Source organism: Trachemys scripta, chromosome 7 (assembly GCF_013100865.1).
Source record: "Trachemys scripta elegans isolate TJP31775 chromosome 7, CAS_Tse_1.0, whole genome shotgun sequence".
Lineage (NCBI taxonomy): Eukaryota > Metazoa > Chordata > Testudines > Emydidae > Trachemys > Trachemys scripta.
The window spans coordinates 84,133,638-84,150,189 of record NC_048304.1 but is presented as its reverse complement, the minus strand read 5'-3'; the positions used below and the strand labels follow the sequence as shown (position 1 = coordinate 84,150,189).

The following is a 16,552-nucleotide window of genomic DNA, read 5'->3' as shown; positions in this document are numbered from 1 at the left end:
AAGGCTATCCCATCCAGCACGGTTGCCTTCAGGAAAATTATCAAGAGCCATGCTCCTGATAAAGCCTCTTGTTAATCTCTGCACTCATGTTCAACAGGTAACAATCACCGTTCTGGATGAGAATGACAACAGCCCACAGTTTGACATCACCTCTGATTCTGCGGTGAGCGTAGCAGAGGACAGTGCCATTGGGAGGCGAATTGCGGTAGTCTTGGCCAGAGACCCAGATGCAGGAAGCAACGGGCAGGTACCAATGCTTATGCAGCTACAAACTATACTGGGACCTACAGAAAGGAAGATGGGTGAGCGGGTGGGGTGGAGGTGGCAGATTTTGCTTATTCCAATTTATGAGGGAATATTTCCATTCAAGCTATGAGGCACTGTGAGCTACTGGTCTGAGCACATGACTGACAGATAGGAACTCCTGAATTCAGATACATGCTTTGACAATGACTCAGGCCCAACAGTGGAACAAGCTTCATGAAGAAAGGGGGAGGATGGAGTTCCTAATTTATACCTCAGCATGTCTGCTTCCTGCACACCTTGCCCATATTTCCAAAGAGCTAAACCTTTTTATGGCAATCCTACAAGACCCCATTAGTGTTTCTCAAGCCAGATTTATCTAGAACGTCTTCAGCAAGCTCCTTTCCAGCTACTCCCTGCTCTGGGTCTCTAAGATCAGGGTACTGAACTCAGACCCTTATGAACGCGAACACCATAATCTTTGGCAATGGGGCTGCTCTTTAGTGTGGGACGGATAGTGCCAAAAACACTAATGGTAGGGGCTGCTTTGGTGACTGTGAAGGGTGTCAGAGGAAGGGCATATTAAGCGTTCCCCTCAGAACCAAGATGCTGTGATAGCTGCCATGTGCAACAGTGGGCCTGAAAATGTGTGTGTCTGGGAGGGGAGGGGCAGATGTTGTTTTTTCTATCCTCACAGTGGACAGCAGGGGATTTCTATCACAATTAAAACAGGAAACTCTGTCCACTTTGTTACTTCCTTTAATCTGCTGGAAGAATTAATTAGATGCTGTGAGATTCCAGTGAGTTTCTTACTCAAAATTAATCAACCTAATCCTTTGCAGTGTATTTCCAGAGTAACTCTGCTGAATTCAGATGTTACTTCCCATTTACCACATTCTAAGCCTATTGAAGTCAGAGAGTTCCTTTCTTGAGACTGAGGTCTTCCAAGGCGTGACCATCTTTCTTTTGTGTTTGGAAAGCATATAGCACACACTAGGTGCTACTGCTAATAAATAAATAAAGTATTTATTCTTATCATTATAAAATAATATCAATTTGGTCCTGTGTCTATATGCCTCAGTGACAGCCTCAATTATGCAGAAACCTGGAACATCTGTTCAAACAGAGTAGAGATGAGCAAATCAATTCACATGGAATAAGAACGTTCTCAAATTGAGAACTCTCACAACGTCTGAACTGGAACCTGGATTGGCGTTAGACATTTGGTTAATGTTTCTAAGAGCTATTTTTCTGAACTCTTTCAGGTTCCCACGCGAAACCAGCAGAACATGTACAAAATAGAGAGAGAGAGAGAGAGAGAGAGAGAGACTGTTGTGTTAGATTTTCAGCACAAGGGCAAGCAGGAGCCAGGTTTAATAAGAACTAGTCACTTTGTAATGACTGTTTCTCTCTCCCTTTTCTTTCCCCTTCCCTAACCTCACTGCTCCTCACTTCCCCTCACTTCCCATTATTTATTTCCTTCTTGCAGGTGACCTTTTCTCTGACATCAGGAAATATAGGTAACATCTTTGAGATCCGCACCAGCAACAATACCTATGGAGAGGTGTTTGTGAGAAGGCCATTGGATAGAGAACTGCTGGATCACTACACCTTAAAGGTAACCTGGAGTTTTCCACCATCTTAGCTGCATTTTCTGCAATATGCACCATTCACTGGACAAGGCAAACAGTCAAGATACAGAAACTCATTACCCATCTAGATGGTCCAAATGTTGCCTTTAATGAGTGAAGTTTGACTGCCTGTAGTTTCTGACTGTCATTCATGTGATGCTGCAGTGATGCTGCAGCTGTGGCTGGTTGTACAAATCATTGGAAAATTTTCCACACCAAAAATATGATAGTTTCCCTGCATGTGCTGCTTATTTTATGCAAAGTATTACACATCTGTGTGTGTGTGTGTGTGTGTGTGTGTGTGTGTGTGTGTGTGTGTGTAATGACACAATGCTGTGCGTTGCTGAATAGATGGTGGTACAGCATATATTTTGATTGTCACAAAATTGGCTGGTTTGTAATATTATATAGTTATGTACAGCTCAGTATTTTAACAGCTGGCGCTCCAGGTAGAGGTGCAAAATTGTACCACAGCAGCAATGTTAACATCCTATTCTAGTTTGTATGGGTTCTTATAATGTGCATATCATCACAATATCTGAGTGCCTTACAGTGCATTAAGAAATGACATCTGTCACGTGTTTGTTCTCTCATCCTCTCCCCAGGTGATAGCCACGGTTCCTCTGCTCGGAGCTAGCTAGAGAGGGCTGTACATTAGAAACAAAAATATATAGACACATTTGATAGCCTTACAAGGTGGTTCTCCAAGTATTTTAAGGAGCACCATCATGTAAAAGGGGAATCAAAGGGGGAGAAATGGTGTTTCGGTGCTTTTTTTTTTTTTTTATGCTAAACAGAGACAGCTGCAAAGGTTTGTTGGAGCAATGGAAGAAGAGTTCTTAAAAATCATATAATTTTAAAAATTCAGTTTCTTTTTAATTGGTTACACTGTTTTTATTGCTCTTAGATTTTGTTAAAACTTTTTCTTTTAATGCAAAACTTAAATTTTGGATCTGACCTTTGGGCAGTGCCTATTTATGGAATATTTTTTGGTTTCGTGGCACTATAGGTGTCTTTTTTTTCAATGAGATTTGACCAAAAAAAAAAGCTTCTGCCCAGATGTAACCATTATGCTTCACTGCAGATCCAGGCATCTGACAGCGGAGTCCCGCCTCGGAGAAAAGAGCACACCCTAAGAGTTAATATCCTGGATGTCAACGATAACCCACCAATCATTGGGAATCCCTTTGGATACAATGTTAGTGTTAATGAGGTAAGCAGTTCTGCTGCCTTATATAACAGAGTCGTCGTCCCGTCCCCCCCCCCCAAATGAAACATGCCTGCACACAGGACCCGCTGCAGCGCTGTATGCTGATTTCCTGGGAATCCAGCCTAGGGGCTGTAAAGCCAGTGGATCTTCTCACTGGGGAATATTGTCAGTATCAGTAGGATTCCTCAGTGGTATAGAGCCAGCTGCATGGCTCTGCTACCTCTCTTGCAGCCCTCAGCATAGGTACTTATCAGAGGAGGCATGACCCAAGCATAATGCACTCTTCTTGTTCTTGGCTAATGGACAGCTCCACAGGGAGCCGTTGGGGGCAGCATAAATTATAGAGCAGTCTCTGGGGTGGCTCTAACTTACCACAGGGACTTGTCCAGTCCCTAGCCACCTATAGGATCCAGGAGGCAAAAGGTGGCCCACAGCCCTCTTCACCCCTCTCAGGTGTCATTCTGAGCTTGGACCTAGCCTGGAATCGGACTCTCAGACTCTTGTCCCAGTGTATGCTGAGATCCGTGCTGATCTGCCAAAAGGGACCATGTTTTCAAACAATTTCCTCCGGAAAACAGCACACCAATTCCTGATTCCTCTGAACAAGAGACATGGATAACTTCATTTGGAACAAAATTCTTTGGAGGATGTTTTAAACCCATTGTCCTGCTCATTAAGTGGAATCATACAACTGCCAGGAAAAACTGAATGACCTAACGGGCTGATGAAACTTCCAGAAAATCACATGTAATTAAAGAGAATTGCCTCCCCAGAATATGAATTGCTATTGGGAAACAGTCTCTGAAAGTTTGGTAATTAAGCAATAAAACACAACCAAGCAGGAAAAAGGAAACTTATTTCCTAAGAACTGGAGTATCCTAATGTGATTATGAAAAATAAAATACGAATAATGTGTGTGTAGCCTGTGACACCTTGTTATAGCTGCATGGTGTATCTAATTTATAGCTTTGAATTAAACATAATCGTTTATCCGAACACTCTTCTCTATTTAATTTGTATCTGAATCATTTGTACCACTGGCCCTGGGAAATCAGCTGCTTGGCTTTGCCTTTTGTTTGGCTTGAGCTACCCTAGAAGAGTTACCCATTGCTGACAACAGGCTCAACATCTGTTCAGCTGCACATGGCTTCAGGGCAAGCATGGGCCAGAGCAAAATGTGTTCAGTGCTATTCCAGCCAACTGAAGCCATTTTGTGTGATTGGTGGGACGCGCCTGGGCAGTCCCATGGGCACTGTCCTTACAGGCTGGTTTGTTTTGTAAATGGCTCAAGTTATGAAATGACACAATGTAAAATTTCATTTTAAAAGTTATTTTTTAGTTAGAGTCGTACAAAGCTGAGGATTTGTAACAAGGTACGAAGCCTTTCCTTGCCAGCTCAGCGGTTTAACTCTCAGCTGAACAGATAGTGGCAAAATGTGGTTTCCATCTGAAGCTCTTCAGGTCTGTATGAAATGAGCTGGTGGTTGTGGTCTCGCTTCCTACACTGGAAAAACCACAATAACGAGTGGCAGTAAAGTAATTATCACCTTTGCTGGCATGTCTCAGCAGCATTCCTGGATTGATCTGGTAACTGAACTAATATTTCAGCCCTAGAGATAATCCTTGCAAGTTGAGGTTGAAGCACATAGGCAGAGTGATGTGGGGAGAACTGTACTTCACCTGTTCATGCTCTATCTTCCCCAGAGAGCTTTGATCTCCAGGCCTGGTAGGTACCATGGAAAAATATTGAGAACATTGTCCAATTTCCCTCAAGCTGACTCTCTGTTTGTCAAGTTTTCACCTAGCGTAGAGCTGTACAGCTTAGGTACCTGGAGATTTACAATGAAAATGCTGGAAGGAGTCTTACCCCATTCACTGTGTTGGTGGGTACTGCTGAGAGTTGTTTCGCTGTGAACCTTTTTGTTCAGATGAGTCTGTGCCGGAAGCTGACTTTTCTTTCTTTCCATTCTCTTTCCCCCCATGGATCTCCAGAATGTTGGTGGAGGCACCGCTGTGGCTCAGGTGCGAGCAACCGACAGGGACGCTGGGCTCAACAGCGTCCTTTCCTACTACATCACCCAGGGAAATGAAGATCTCATCTTCCGCATGGACCGAGTCACTGGAGAAATCGCCACCCGCCCATCCCCTCCAGACCGTGAGCAGCAGAGGTTCTACCGGCTGGTTGTTACCGTGGAGGATGAGGGCAACCCATCCCTTTCAGTAAGTGCTGGTGGAGGGGCTCTTACAATTGTGTATGGAAATGCGCTTGGAATTGATTGGGAAGTGCTGTTTGTTCACGAGGTTACCCCTGAGAAACTGTATGGGTAAGAGGGTGCATATCTGTATCCAGCACTGAAAACAGGAGCTTATTTTGTGGATATTGATCAGTGTGGGTAAATACAAGTTTAAGTGTAAATAGTTCCTCCTCCCTAATAGCTGGCTACCCCTAATAGCCCACAGCGCACCTACTTCATGGTGGTTATTTTCATTTCCGCGATTTACCCAGTCAATAAACAGGGAGTTAAAGCATTCAGTAAAGATTCACCTCACCAGTAGTGATATGCATATTAGAACTCAAACCTGAAGCAAAATGAGGTCTCCCTCCTACGCAGTCCTGAGTCACAACAGCCTTTTGCTTCCTGTATGTATGACTATTAGAGAAGGGGTGGAGGGGGGGGGGGCGAGTTGACATTAGTATTCAAGCTCAGGATCTGCCAAGTGAGCCATCTGACTCAGCGACCCCAAAAGCCCTCTGGGTGTCCTTTCTGGAGAAGCACAGTGATGAACCTCTTGACAAAGGTAAATGCTTTCTGCACTGTATTTGCAGTGGGGAGTTTCAGCTCATCTCATCTCAGGCAGAGCAGCAGTTCTCTGTGTGTGGCCAGAGTCCTCATGTAAGTTACTCCTCATGTGGAGCTTTCAAAACCGAATCTACTGAGTACTGTCAGCACACAGCTGCAACATCATCATTCAGTCTCCCAGCATACCCTGGTGTCGCTGCTTTTTACCTTTTATAAATCTGTTCTGGCATGGTTCCAGAATAAGCCTTGAATTGTTTACCTCCTCCTTGTGAGTACTAAAAACACAAGCAAAGTCCCCGGTGTGCCAGCCACTACAGGGGTCATCCTGCTCCACAAGCACTGTTTGTGCTCTGTCAGACATGCAGGGCTCCGTCTACCCAGAGCTTTTAGTCTTGCTTGTCTCCATTGTGCAGAACCACTAGGGACAGGAGTGGGCATTGAACTCTCTTAAAAAACATATAGTTTGTCTGCCTCACAGACTGCAACACATAACTCAGAATCAGTAACCCAGCAGCTGACAGCCATGGTCTATTAGCAGAACTATCCTAATGCCATTTTGTTCATCAGTCTCATTTCTGTTTGGTAGTAGGAAGCAAGTTTCCAAGTTTGGAGACCACCATAAGCCGTGAGAATCAACAGCAGAAGAGAGTTAAGAACCATGTTGTTTTATTTATTCCAGTTTAGACATACAGGGTATTTCCCTACCTCCAGGTGCTTGTACGGTGGTTAAAATGCACGGAGAATAATAATCATCCTGATGCAAATTAATATACATTAGGTTTCCCAAGCTATCATAACTCCTACCCAGGAGGCACTCTCTAAAGGATTAACACACACCAGCTGTGGTTATTCTACATGCCAAGTCATATTTTTACATTCCAGTGTCCAGATTGTTGCAGAATGTTTGCATGTCATTCTCATACCTGTCCATTTCCAGCACATATATAAGAGTACTCATTGGTGGCTAATTCCATTTGTTTCTAGCAAAAGAGAGGCTGCCAGGTTGTGGGAATCAAGAAAATATACTACCAGTGACAACTTTTAAATCCCAAAGCCACTTTTACCATTTGCAGTTCCTGAGCTTTTGATTGGTGCATGACAAGTTGTATATTTGTATGTGTGTGTGTGCGCCCCTGTATCTGATACTTTCCCCTTGTGGAAGAAACGTTAGATGAGCCCAGATTGTTAGACCACAATATCAAATGGACATACTAAGACACATTGATAAACTAATATTTGTCAATGGGAAATAAAAAAATATTATTTTGCTATAAATATTTTCACTTTCCTTCCTTCCCTGGACCTGATCCTTAAGAGTGGGCTCTGTCACATGGTATCTCTTCCTCTGGCTGATCACTCTGGTTTTTAGATGTTTATACTGAATTCATTCACTTAGACACTTTTAGTAAACAAGTATTCTTCAGGATCACACCTTCAAACCCACAGAGAAAAACTAACAAGCTTCTTTCTTTCTGTGGCCCCATCTCCTGTTATCTCATACCATCTCTCGCAGGTATTTGTGAAACTCTTGGAGGTGCAGAAGCCTGTTCTACTTTTGGAGGAAATGTTGCAACAAGCATGAACATTGTGAGTTTGCAACACTTGCACCATGACTTGCATTTAGACCAGCTTTTGATCCCAGGCATTTGACAAGTCTGTCTATCTATCAAACCCATTGCTAATGAGGGTTGTATCAAGTGGTTGCAATGTCTGAAAAAGGTTGTTAGCTGAAGTTCAGCTGAATCTGCACTTTCTTCACAAAGGGTACAGGATGCCTAAAGCACTGGATGCCAAAGCACAGTGACTATGTTGGGCCCTGTGGGATAGATGCTTCAGGAGTCCCAGAATGCACTGGTACAAGCATTTATAACGAGGAATGCTGTGCATGGAGGTAGCAAAACAGTTCTGGCAGAAACGGTGTTGCTATGGGGATGTGCTAAGGACAAGTAAGACAACAAATTATTTCACACGGGAAGGGCTTCCCAGGACACACCCAAGGACAATAGTCACAGCAGCCATCCCTCTCTTTGACTAGCATTGGATGATGATTTTGACTGGTGACCCTAGGGCATGGGACAGCAGTGGCCTTAATTTAACCTCTCTGAAAGCATAAAAAAATAGAAATAAAAAGTTCTTGTGAGGCTGAGGATCTGCCTGCTTGAGTTTTCATTCTCTGCCCAACCCCTATACCAAGGTGGGCAAACTACGGCCCACAGGCCACATCCAGCCACAAGACTGTCCTGCCTGGCCCTTGAGCTCCCGGCCAAGGAAGCTAACCCCCGGCCCCTCCCCGGCTGCCCCCCTCCCCTGCAGCCTTAGCTTGCTGCACTGCCAGCGCTCTGGCCCGCCGCTCCTGCCGGGCAGCGCGGCAGCGTGGCTGGCTCCGGCCGGGCAGTGGGGCTGCAAGCTCCTGCTTCTCTGAGTGGCATGGTAAAGGGGTGGGGAGCAGGGGGATTGGATAAGGGGCAGAGGGTCCCAGGGGGCAGCCAGGGGACAGGGAGCAGAGGGCGGTTGGCTGGGACGGAGCAGTCAGGGGATGGGGAGCAGAGGGGGTTGGATAGGCATGGGAGTCCCGGGGGGGAGCCTGTCAGGGGGCAGGGGTGTGGATAGGGGTTGGGGCAGTCAGGAGACAGGGGACGGGGGTTGGGATCCCGGGGGCGGTTAGGGGTAGGGGGTCCTGGGAGGGGACGGTCAGGGGACAAGGAGCGGGGGTGGCAGGGTTGAATGGGTCGGAGGTTCTCAGGGGGGCAGTCAGGGGGCGGGAAGTGGGTGGGGGTGGATGGGGGGGGCAAGGCTGTTTGGGGAGGCACAGCCTTCCCTACCTGACCCTCCATACAGTTTCGCAACCCAGATGTGGCCCTTGGGCCAAAAAGTTTGCCCACCCCGCCCTACACCCTTTCCTGGTCAAGTCGGAGATAAAATAATAGGTGGAGCTGTACTTCTTTCACTTTTCATTTCGGTAGCTTCAATTTCAGAAGCCAACTTGCAGTAAGTCTCCAGTGAATCTGGTTTAGAATCTTGGCGTGGAACATAGTAACCATGTTCAGGCAACAAAGTAAAGCACCTTGTGGATCCGAGTCAGATGATTTGTGTGTGGATGGTCGGGGGTTTGGACTAAAACTGAGTCTGAGCCCAGGTTTACAATGCAATGTAGACATACCTGTAGAGGCCTGGGACTGGGATAGTAAACATCGCTGCAAGACATAGTGGATAGCTAGAGCTGTTGCATGTAACCAATTTTTCCCCTTCTTTATTTCTCATTTGCCCCCTTTCTATTTGCAAGTGCATTGTTTGTTCCCATGGGGATGGTGGTGTGTGTAAGCAACTCCCTGCTGCCCCTCTCTGGGTGGATTTTCCTTACAATTACAGAGTGCAGAACTCAGTGAGTCAAACTTCTATCCTATTCCATGCTTCCACTTTCTTAAATTGCCTAGTAACAACTTAGTTTTGTAAAAGTGCCCTGAAAGCAACCTTTGATATCAAATCACATCTAGTGCTTTAGCGCTGGTATTAATAACTTAATGTCTGCGTTCATGCTCTCTAAAATCTGCTTGCTCCTTTTATTTGTGTGGAGAAGCAGCCTGTATTTGTTTGCACAGTTTTCCCAGCTCATTGCTTATGCTGCTAATGGGCTGAAAGTAGAATGTGTGCAAGCAATGGTTAAAATGTCCTTGTGCATTTCTTTATGCCGTATCCCCTGATTCGCCCCATCTTGGTGTGAGCTCAGCCACTGTTGGCAGGGTTCTTTACAGAAAGTTTGTTTTTTGCACTTGTATATCTTCAGAAATGCAGAAATGCTAATTTTCTATACTGTCTTTCTTACTAAGAGTGGAGTGGGGAGAGAAGTAGGAACCTGGCGGGGGAAGCAGGCAGAGTGGGGATTAGGAGGAATCAACAAGGCCAAAGGGGTTGGGGCAAAGGATGCAGGAACCCAGAGGGGACTGGAGAGAGTTAGGGGGTAGTTGGTGCTGGTGGAAGCAGGAACCTGGTATGGGGGAAGTGGAGCTGAGGGCAGAGGGGAAAGCAGGGACTCAGAGAGGGGGAAGTAGGTGGATGGGGAACAAAGGTGATGGTGGAGGTGAAGGGCAGTGGTGGTGATGAAGGAGGCAGTAGCAAGTGGGTGGGTTGGTGGACATGGAATCAGGGACCCTGAGTTGGGGCAGAGGAAAACAGGGACTGAGGGGAGCAGGGACCCACAGCAGGGGAAAGTGGTGCTGGGAAAGAGGGAATTGCAGAGGGGGAGGGGAAACCGATACCATGCCATAGAAGGGAGTTGGGGTAATACCGAGCCCCTGCCATGGGAGGGTTAGGGAGACATGCGGGACAACAGGGAAGCTCTTTCTTTGATGTCATTTCCCACATTGGGAAAGTGAGGTGTTAGTATCTATGCTCCATTGCCACTCGGATGGAGGGGCACAGTGCTGGTGCCATCTTAATGCAATGCCCCTTGCTAGAAGTACAGGGTCCCTGTGCCCCAGCAACAGTCGCGGGAAGGGCTCACAGCTGTTGCCACTTTCATTAGTCTCCCTTACTGCAAAAATGGGCTGTGTCCTTTGCCAGTCACAGGAAGAGCACATTGCTGTTGCCATTGTGCTGAAATCTTCCTTAGTGGAGCGCTGAGATATTGCAGGGCCAGCCTTAAGAGAAAATGGCTCCCTGGACAAACTTGTATTTTGGTGCCCTTTCTTTGAGTTTGAGAATAGCAACATGGGGCGCAGGGTGCAAGGACCAGCTCCTGGCTCCGGAGCCTGGTCAGGCTGCACAGGGAGGCGTCTCTGAGCCTTTGGGCTCCTCTGATCATACACCCCCCTGACCACCTAGCAGGAGGAGAGTGGGTATGCAGCCATCACCCGTGCCCGTGGGAAGGGGGGATCCAGGGGCTGGCCCACTTGCTCTGCAGGGGTGAACCATGCTGCCTGTGACTCCCTGACAGGCTGCCAGCTCCAGGCAGCATCACTTGCCCCCTTCCCGGCTGGCCAGGGGCTCCAACCCCGGGCTCACTCGCACTCACCCCCGCTCTGGCAGCCCAGGCCCGCCAGCTTGCGGCATTTGGATGGCACCCCCCTGACCGCGGCACCCTGGGTGGTTGCCCACTCGTAAGGCCAGTCCTGAGGCCATGTCCCTGTGCAACAGAGAGAAGGGGATACTGTCAGTGCCATCTTTCTGAAGTCTCCACTCCTTGTCCGAGTGATTGCAGAAAGGAAAATGGCTGGAGACCAGTCAGGGCTACAAAGAAGACTTAGCAGGCTGAAAACAGGAAAACCACAATGCAAAAACATGTTCAAAAACAAAAGAGGAAACAGAATAAAGGAAGTATGGCAGTACTTCTCTTCCGCCCTCCTCCCTACATACTTAGCACAGTTGTTGGAGAATCAGGGCAGTGGATTTTTAAATTAAGATAGATGTTGGGTGAGGTGCGGAGTGGAAAGGGGTGGTTCCATTAAGAGGAGATTATTCCACTTAGTCTGCTGTCCTGGTTGTAACATGGTTTGTAGCACCCCAATACAGTTTTCCACCAGGCTACAAGTGTGCAACAGAGCCCCATACAGAAAGGGGGGACGGTCTTGTACAGTTCTGGCTAAAGACTTGTCATTTCTGGAAATGATCTAAGACGATAAAGAAAAACTATTCCAGCAAAAGAACTTTGGTTTTGCCATGCAGGCCACTGTGCCCTGGCAACTTGGAGCTTGTCTCTTCCCGGTTCCCACTCCATTCTTCCTTCTGCTTGCCCAGCTCGCATAGCATCATCCCAGCGCTGTTAATTACCTTGCCGTCATCTTCGTAGCCCCTGATATTTGATGTCATTGGCCTCTCCTTCCCTGCAGCTGGCTAGATTTTGAGCTATTGTTTGTGAATCCCTTTCTGTTACATAAGAGAACAATATTTCCAATAAAACTTTATTGTATCATCAATCAGTATTTTTATAAACAAATGCATACAAATCTGGAGAAAATTTCACAGCAATCAGAATGTACAAATAACCTAAAGCAGTTGATTATCCCCTATACCATTCCCTTAGTTTTACTCTCTTCACCCCCCTTCAGTCTCAAAACATGCCATCCTGCTATCAGTGGTCTCAGGAGACAATGTGAGCATTTTATGCTGGCCATGGAGAGAAGGAGGTTGGTTGGTTGTTGTTTTTTTTTAAATAAAGAATATCAAAATTAAAAAGCAGTATCGAGAGCCACTTTTCCAGATCTGACACACAGTTCTTTAGTCGTGCATTGTTCCCATCAGGCTCATGTCTTCCTTTTGAAGGCAGAGACATTATCATGCCTTTGCATGCTTCTCACATGCTCTGCTCTTCTAGCCTCTTGCTCTGGAATGATTAGCAGAACCTCACGGAAGACGGGAATTGGCCCTTTCAACCCCATCCTGAGCCCTTTATTAAATGGAGCATGAAGTCACGTCACAGAAATGGGGCTAGCTTGCATGGCCATATGAACCAAAGGGACTTAGGCCCCCAGAGAGTTTTTACTTTATTTTTATTTTTGGTGGCGAGGAGGAGAGTTGGGAATTTAGATAGCTAGTGAAATCCTTTGAATTGAATTTTGAGTGGGAGCAAGTCAGTGGATGGGAGCACACAGCTGGATACCTTCTGCAATCAGGAGGTTATTTTGTAACTTTTGGGACGAGTGGCAGCTGGTTTCCGCCAGGCCTCTGTGTTCTCATGGCTTCTCGTTTGCTTCTTTTTTTAAATCTCTAACCATGCAAGGGCTTGTTTCTCAGAATTATCCAGTGCACTGCTCAGCAGGGAAGCAGTTAACAGCTGACACAGGAATGGACCCATTAAGCAAATAGATCCCCAGATCAGATATGTATACACTTGTCATGCTGATGTCCCCATGCTATGGGATCCACAACACTGGTGATGATCATGCAGAGAATTTTGCTAATCAGTAGAAGATTTCAGCTTTCACACAGATTTTCAGGTTTCCTCAATGGGCATCTTTACATGGGGTACAGTACCTCTAAGACGAGCCCGCTAAAGGAATTAGCAGATTTTGCCCCTAGCCATGTACCATCAAGTATCACCCTGTTAACAAAGAGAAGGACTGTGTAAGTTCTGAAAGGCTGCAGCTTCTCAGATGGGCAGAGAGAGACAATGTGGTTCAGGAGCATCTTTTTGCTGTGGTGTACCATGATGTACTAGTAACAGGCCTTACAGTTTCAGTCTATTTACATTATCTGAGATTTTTTTCTGAAATTAATCAAACCCTTAGGTAGCAGTTTCTGCCACAAGATTTTATCCTGATATATATTTGGAGTGTTGAAGAGACGTTTTGCTCATCCCAGGTTGTTATGATGACTGCTGGGCTGTGATGGCTGCACAGATAAGGTAGTCAGCTACACCGGTTCTAGTCAGGGTCATCTCAGGATGCGTATCTAACATAAGGCGAGATAAAACACAACTGGCACAGTAGCTGGATTCCTAATGGCCTGGAGCCAGCCCACACACCATGACAACCAATGAGTCACAATAATGACACAATCATCACAACAAGTAGCTATCAGGCCTAAACTTTTCCAGACTTGTCAGTAGGCAGGAAATCTACCCAGGAGCATATTCTCTTCTCTACATGACTTTTTAGAATTTTTTTTTTATTTTTAATGTCTGCTGGTAAGCGGTAGCTGTGCGACTCTGACATGGGAGTCAGTTGGGTGTGACATCAGACGCTGTGGGAGTCATGTTGCTGATTTTGGAATCATTTCAGGAACACTATTTGTGTTCTGTATTTTGGTGGTGTTTTGTGTAAATTACATGTTATGATATTACTGGAACTCCGTTTTCCATCTGGTCATCTTCACCCCAGCCTATAGATGGCATCTGAGGGTGTCAGGGAGCAGACACTCCTAAGAAGTTTCCCTCCTATGACCTGCTTCTCTGAGCTAGATGGCAGGGAGGATAGGGTCTAGGTGGGAGATGGAGACTCCCTGGCATTCCTCTGGACTGGAGGACACTGAGGAAGGCTGCCGAGGGGAATCTCTTGGCAACAAAATGTAATATATGCTTTTAAACAGATGGTTCCCACTCTACTTTTCCACCTTCCTCATAGTATGAAAGGCATAGGGGGAAGCTCAGTTCCAAGCTGCATGTCTTTCTCCATGGTTTAAAGAAGTTTCTAAACTTTACAAAGTACCAAATGGGCCCCGTCTTGCCTCCCATCATCCTTTGCCATGAGCCTCTAGTGCATATCGCAGACCCATCACCTGGAAAGGGTTCATTTAAAAAACAATTGTTACAGCTGGGGGAGGGAGGGTTGTTTTTTTAAAGCATCAAAATCTTGATTATTTTTCATCAGTGCCTATGATTTTTTTTTAAAGTACGAAAATGAAATATTCTGCTTCCAGGCTGAGACCCAAGCTGCCAGCTGGAGTGACTCTCAAATAGAGATGGATGAGTTCTGAACCAGCTGAAAAACTAGCCTCAGAATGAAAGCATCAAAAATTCTTCTTGGCTACATTAAAAACTATTGTTGGTGTGATTCCCACAGTAGGACAAGACCTTTTTCCGTTCCCTTCTGCCTGCCCCTCCCCTCCACCTAGGATTTGTTCATGCTGAGGGGCTGCCTCAGTCTACTGATGGTGACTCTTTGGTTGCATAGTTCCAAGCAGGCATCATTAGAGTGTGATAGAATAACTGACATGCCGTCCCATCTGAGGGAATATGAGCGAGACGATGGGAGAGGATTGGATCCCGGGTGGCGCTGACTGCCTCTTATCTATGCAGCCATCATGGCCCAGCAATCAAAGTCAGGGCTTCATTCATGCTTGGCAGTGTATATTCTTTCCATGACCAGTCTGTACCTTGCTTGAAACTCTCACAAAGCTGGGTCATTTACAGAAAGGTTATATATGTTGTGGTTTCATTGAGACTCATGTATTCTTATTGTACATCTACGCCAAACAGGGCAGGTGACCCTTGAACAAAAACTGTTTTTTCCATAGTGGTCTCTCTGTTTCTCAAATCTCCTTAGCTCTTTCCACATTGTACCTTTTTCAGCCATGTAAAGGAACTCAGAGTAACAAATCTGAAAATGGTTATCGTGATTTGCATCATGACTGCCGCTTTTAAAATCATTTTATGACCTGCCAATAGTCATCTGACCCCCTTCATAAGACCTCTGCTGAACACACATTACTTTAATTCAAGTTGGTTCTCATGGGCACGCCTCTAACTGGAGTGTATTATCGAGCACGGAGTGTTAGTTCTCCTTGCAATCCCACTGGAGACAATTCTGAGACAGTAAATGCTTGCAGAGTTTCTGAGGTACTCTGCCTATGGATATTTGGTGTGGTCACTCAGATAGTCCCAGATGAGCATATCTGAGTGATGGCAGAAGATACTATTTTCTCCCATGATTGCATGTGGATAAAGCATTTCAAAAGTTGTTCCCAAACAGGGGGTGTGGATTCTCTAACATGGCTATGAAAACAGAGGAACATAACACAGATTAAACCATGCTAATAAATTAAACCACTTGAAATGTTTACTGGTGTGGTTGGTCTCTCTCTGACTCAGGCTCTCTATGAGATGTTTGCCACATTTCTAATAGAGATGGGCTCAGACTAGAAAACCAGATTCCCACCCACTTGGACTTCAGGCAAGTTGGAATCTGAATCTAGGTCCAAACTCCACAGCTCAGGTCCATCTCTACAATAGGACTGAATCAGAGCAGTGATTCCCCACACTTTCCTGGATTTTTGAAAAGTTTGGATCTCGATTTGAATCCAGATCCAAACTCCATGACTTAAGCCAGATTTTTATTTCTGACTGACTCCTTATTCTTTAGATATTGTAGCTGGCAGCTGATATCATTTTTCTTACAAATCTTCCCGTCATACATCTTTTCATAAAGGGACACAAGTTATAAACACACCATATAGTTTCTATGCAATGACATCAAACAGTGCAGGCAAAATAATAATATATATATGTACACATATATCTCTAAGAAAATAGGTAGCAAAAATCTAAACCCATTGAAGAGGAACTTGTTTTCCTCTTCACAAATTTCCATTGGGGCGGGGCATTTGGAATGTGGAGAGTGGTTCTCTCACTCCAGTTCAGTTTTTAAGGCTTCTTTTTTTGTTCAGCCTCTCCCTCCAGTTTAATAAGTCATCTTCTTATGTCTGCTCTAGGTGCCAGTGTTGTAAATAAGCATGGTGTGGGGAACTGCACACCAACAATGAGTTTAGCAATGTATTGGTCATTAAATTGTAAGCTTCCTTGTGCAGTGAAGAAAAACCAGCAAGAGTTTCAACAGTTGTGGTGATCTTTTTTCTTTCTTTCTTGTTTTTTTTTTTTTCTTGAGAAACTTTCTAAGGAAGATGAGCGCAGCGATGAATTTGAGGTGCCAGGGGAAGCACTGAATGCTAGAGAAAGTGTCGGTCATTTTTCCCGCTCAGAAGTGGCCTTGCCTATAAAGCCTTTACTTCAGCAATAGCCAAAGCTTCTTCCATATTGCTGACAACAAATTCAGTGAAAGTTGTTCTTCTTCAGCAATTTTATACTTTCATGGAATTTGGAGAATCAGGAACAGGCTCTGAAAAGGAGAGACAAATCTGTTAATTTTTGGAGGTTATTTATGGATGTGGAGCTCACTGGGCTCCTCTGTAGCTGTGGTTTTATGTGCTTAGCAGAAAATTCTTCCCCCCTATAGACA

At 45.4% G+C, this 16,552-nt stretch overlaps 2 protein-coding genes across 4 annotated transcripts in view; one reads left to right on the top strand and one right to left on the bottom strand.

Moving 5' to 3' along the window:
* CDH23 (cadherin related 23) overlaps positions 1 to 16,552 on the top strand; it is a 544,508-nt gene that overhangs the window by 422,371 nt on the left and 105,585 nt on the right. For both annotated transcript variants that reach the window (XM_034775586.1, XM_034775587.1), the window contains 4 exons: positions 98 to 247; positions 1,733 to 1,861; positions 2,959 to 3,087; positions 5,077 to 5,304. In XM_034775586.1, the coding sequence (XP_034631477.1) occupies positions 98 to 247; positions 1,733 to 1,861; positions 2,959 to 3,087; positions 5,077 to 5,304 (636 nt within the window). The remainder of the gene's footprint in view (positions 1 to 97; positions 248 to 1,732; positions 1,862 to 2,958; positions 3,088 to 5,076; positions 5,305 to 16,552) is intronic.
* Positions 12,023 to 16,552, bottom strand: part of VSIR (V-set immunoregulatory receptor) — a 53,780-nt gene continuing 49,250 nt past the window's right edge. For both annotated transcript variants that reach the window (XM_034775591.1, XM_034775590.1), the window contains one exon: positions 12,023 to 16,432. In XM_034775591.1, the coding sequence (XP_034631482.1) occupies positions 16,395 to 16,432 (38 nt within the window). In that variant the 3' untranslated portion in view covers positions 12,023 to 16,394. The remainder of the gene's footprint in view (positions 16,433 to 16,552) is intronic.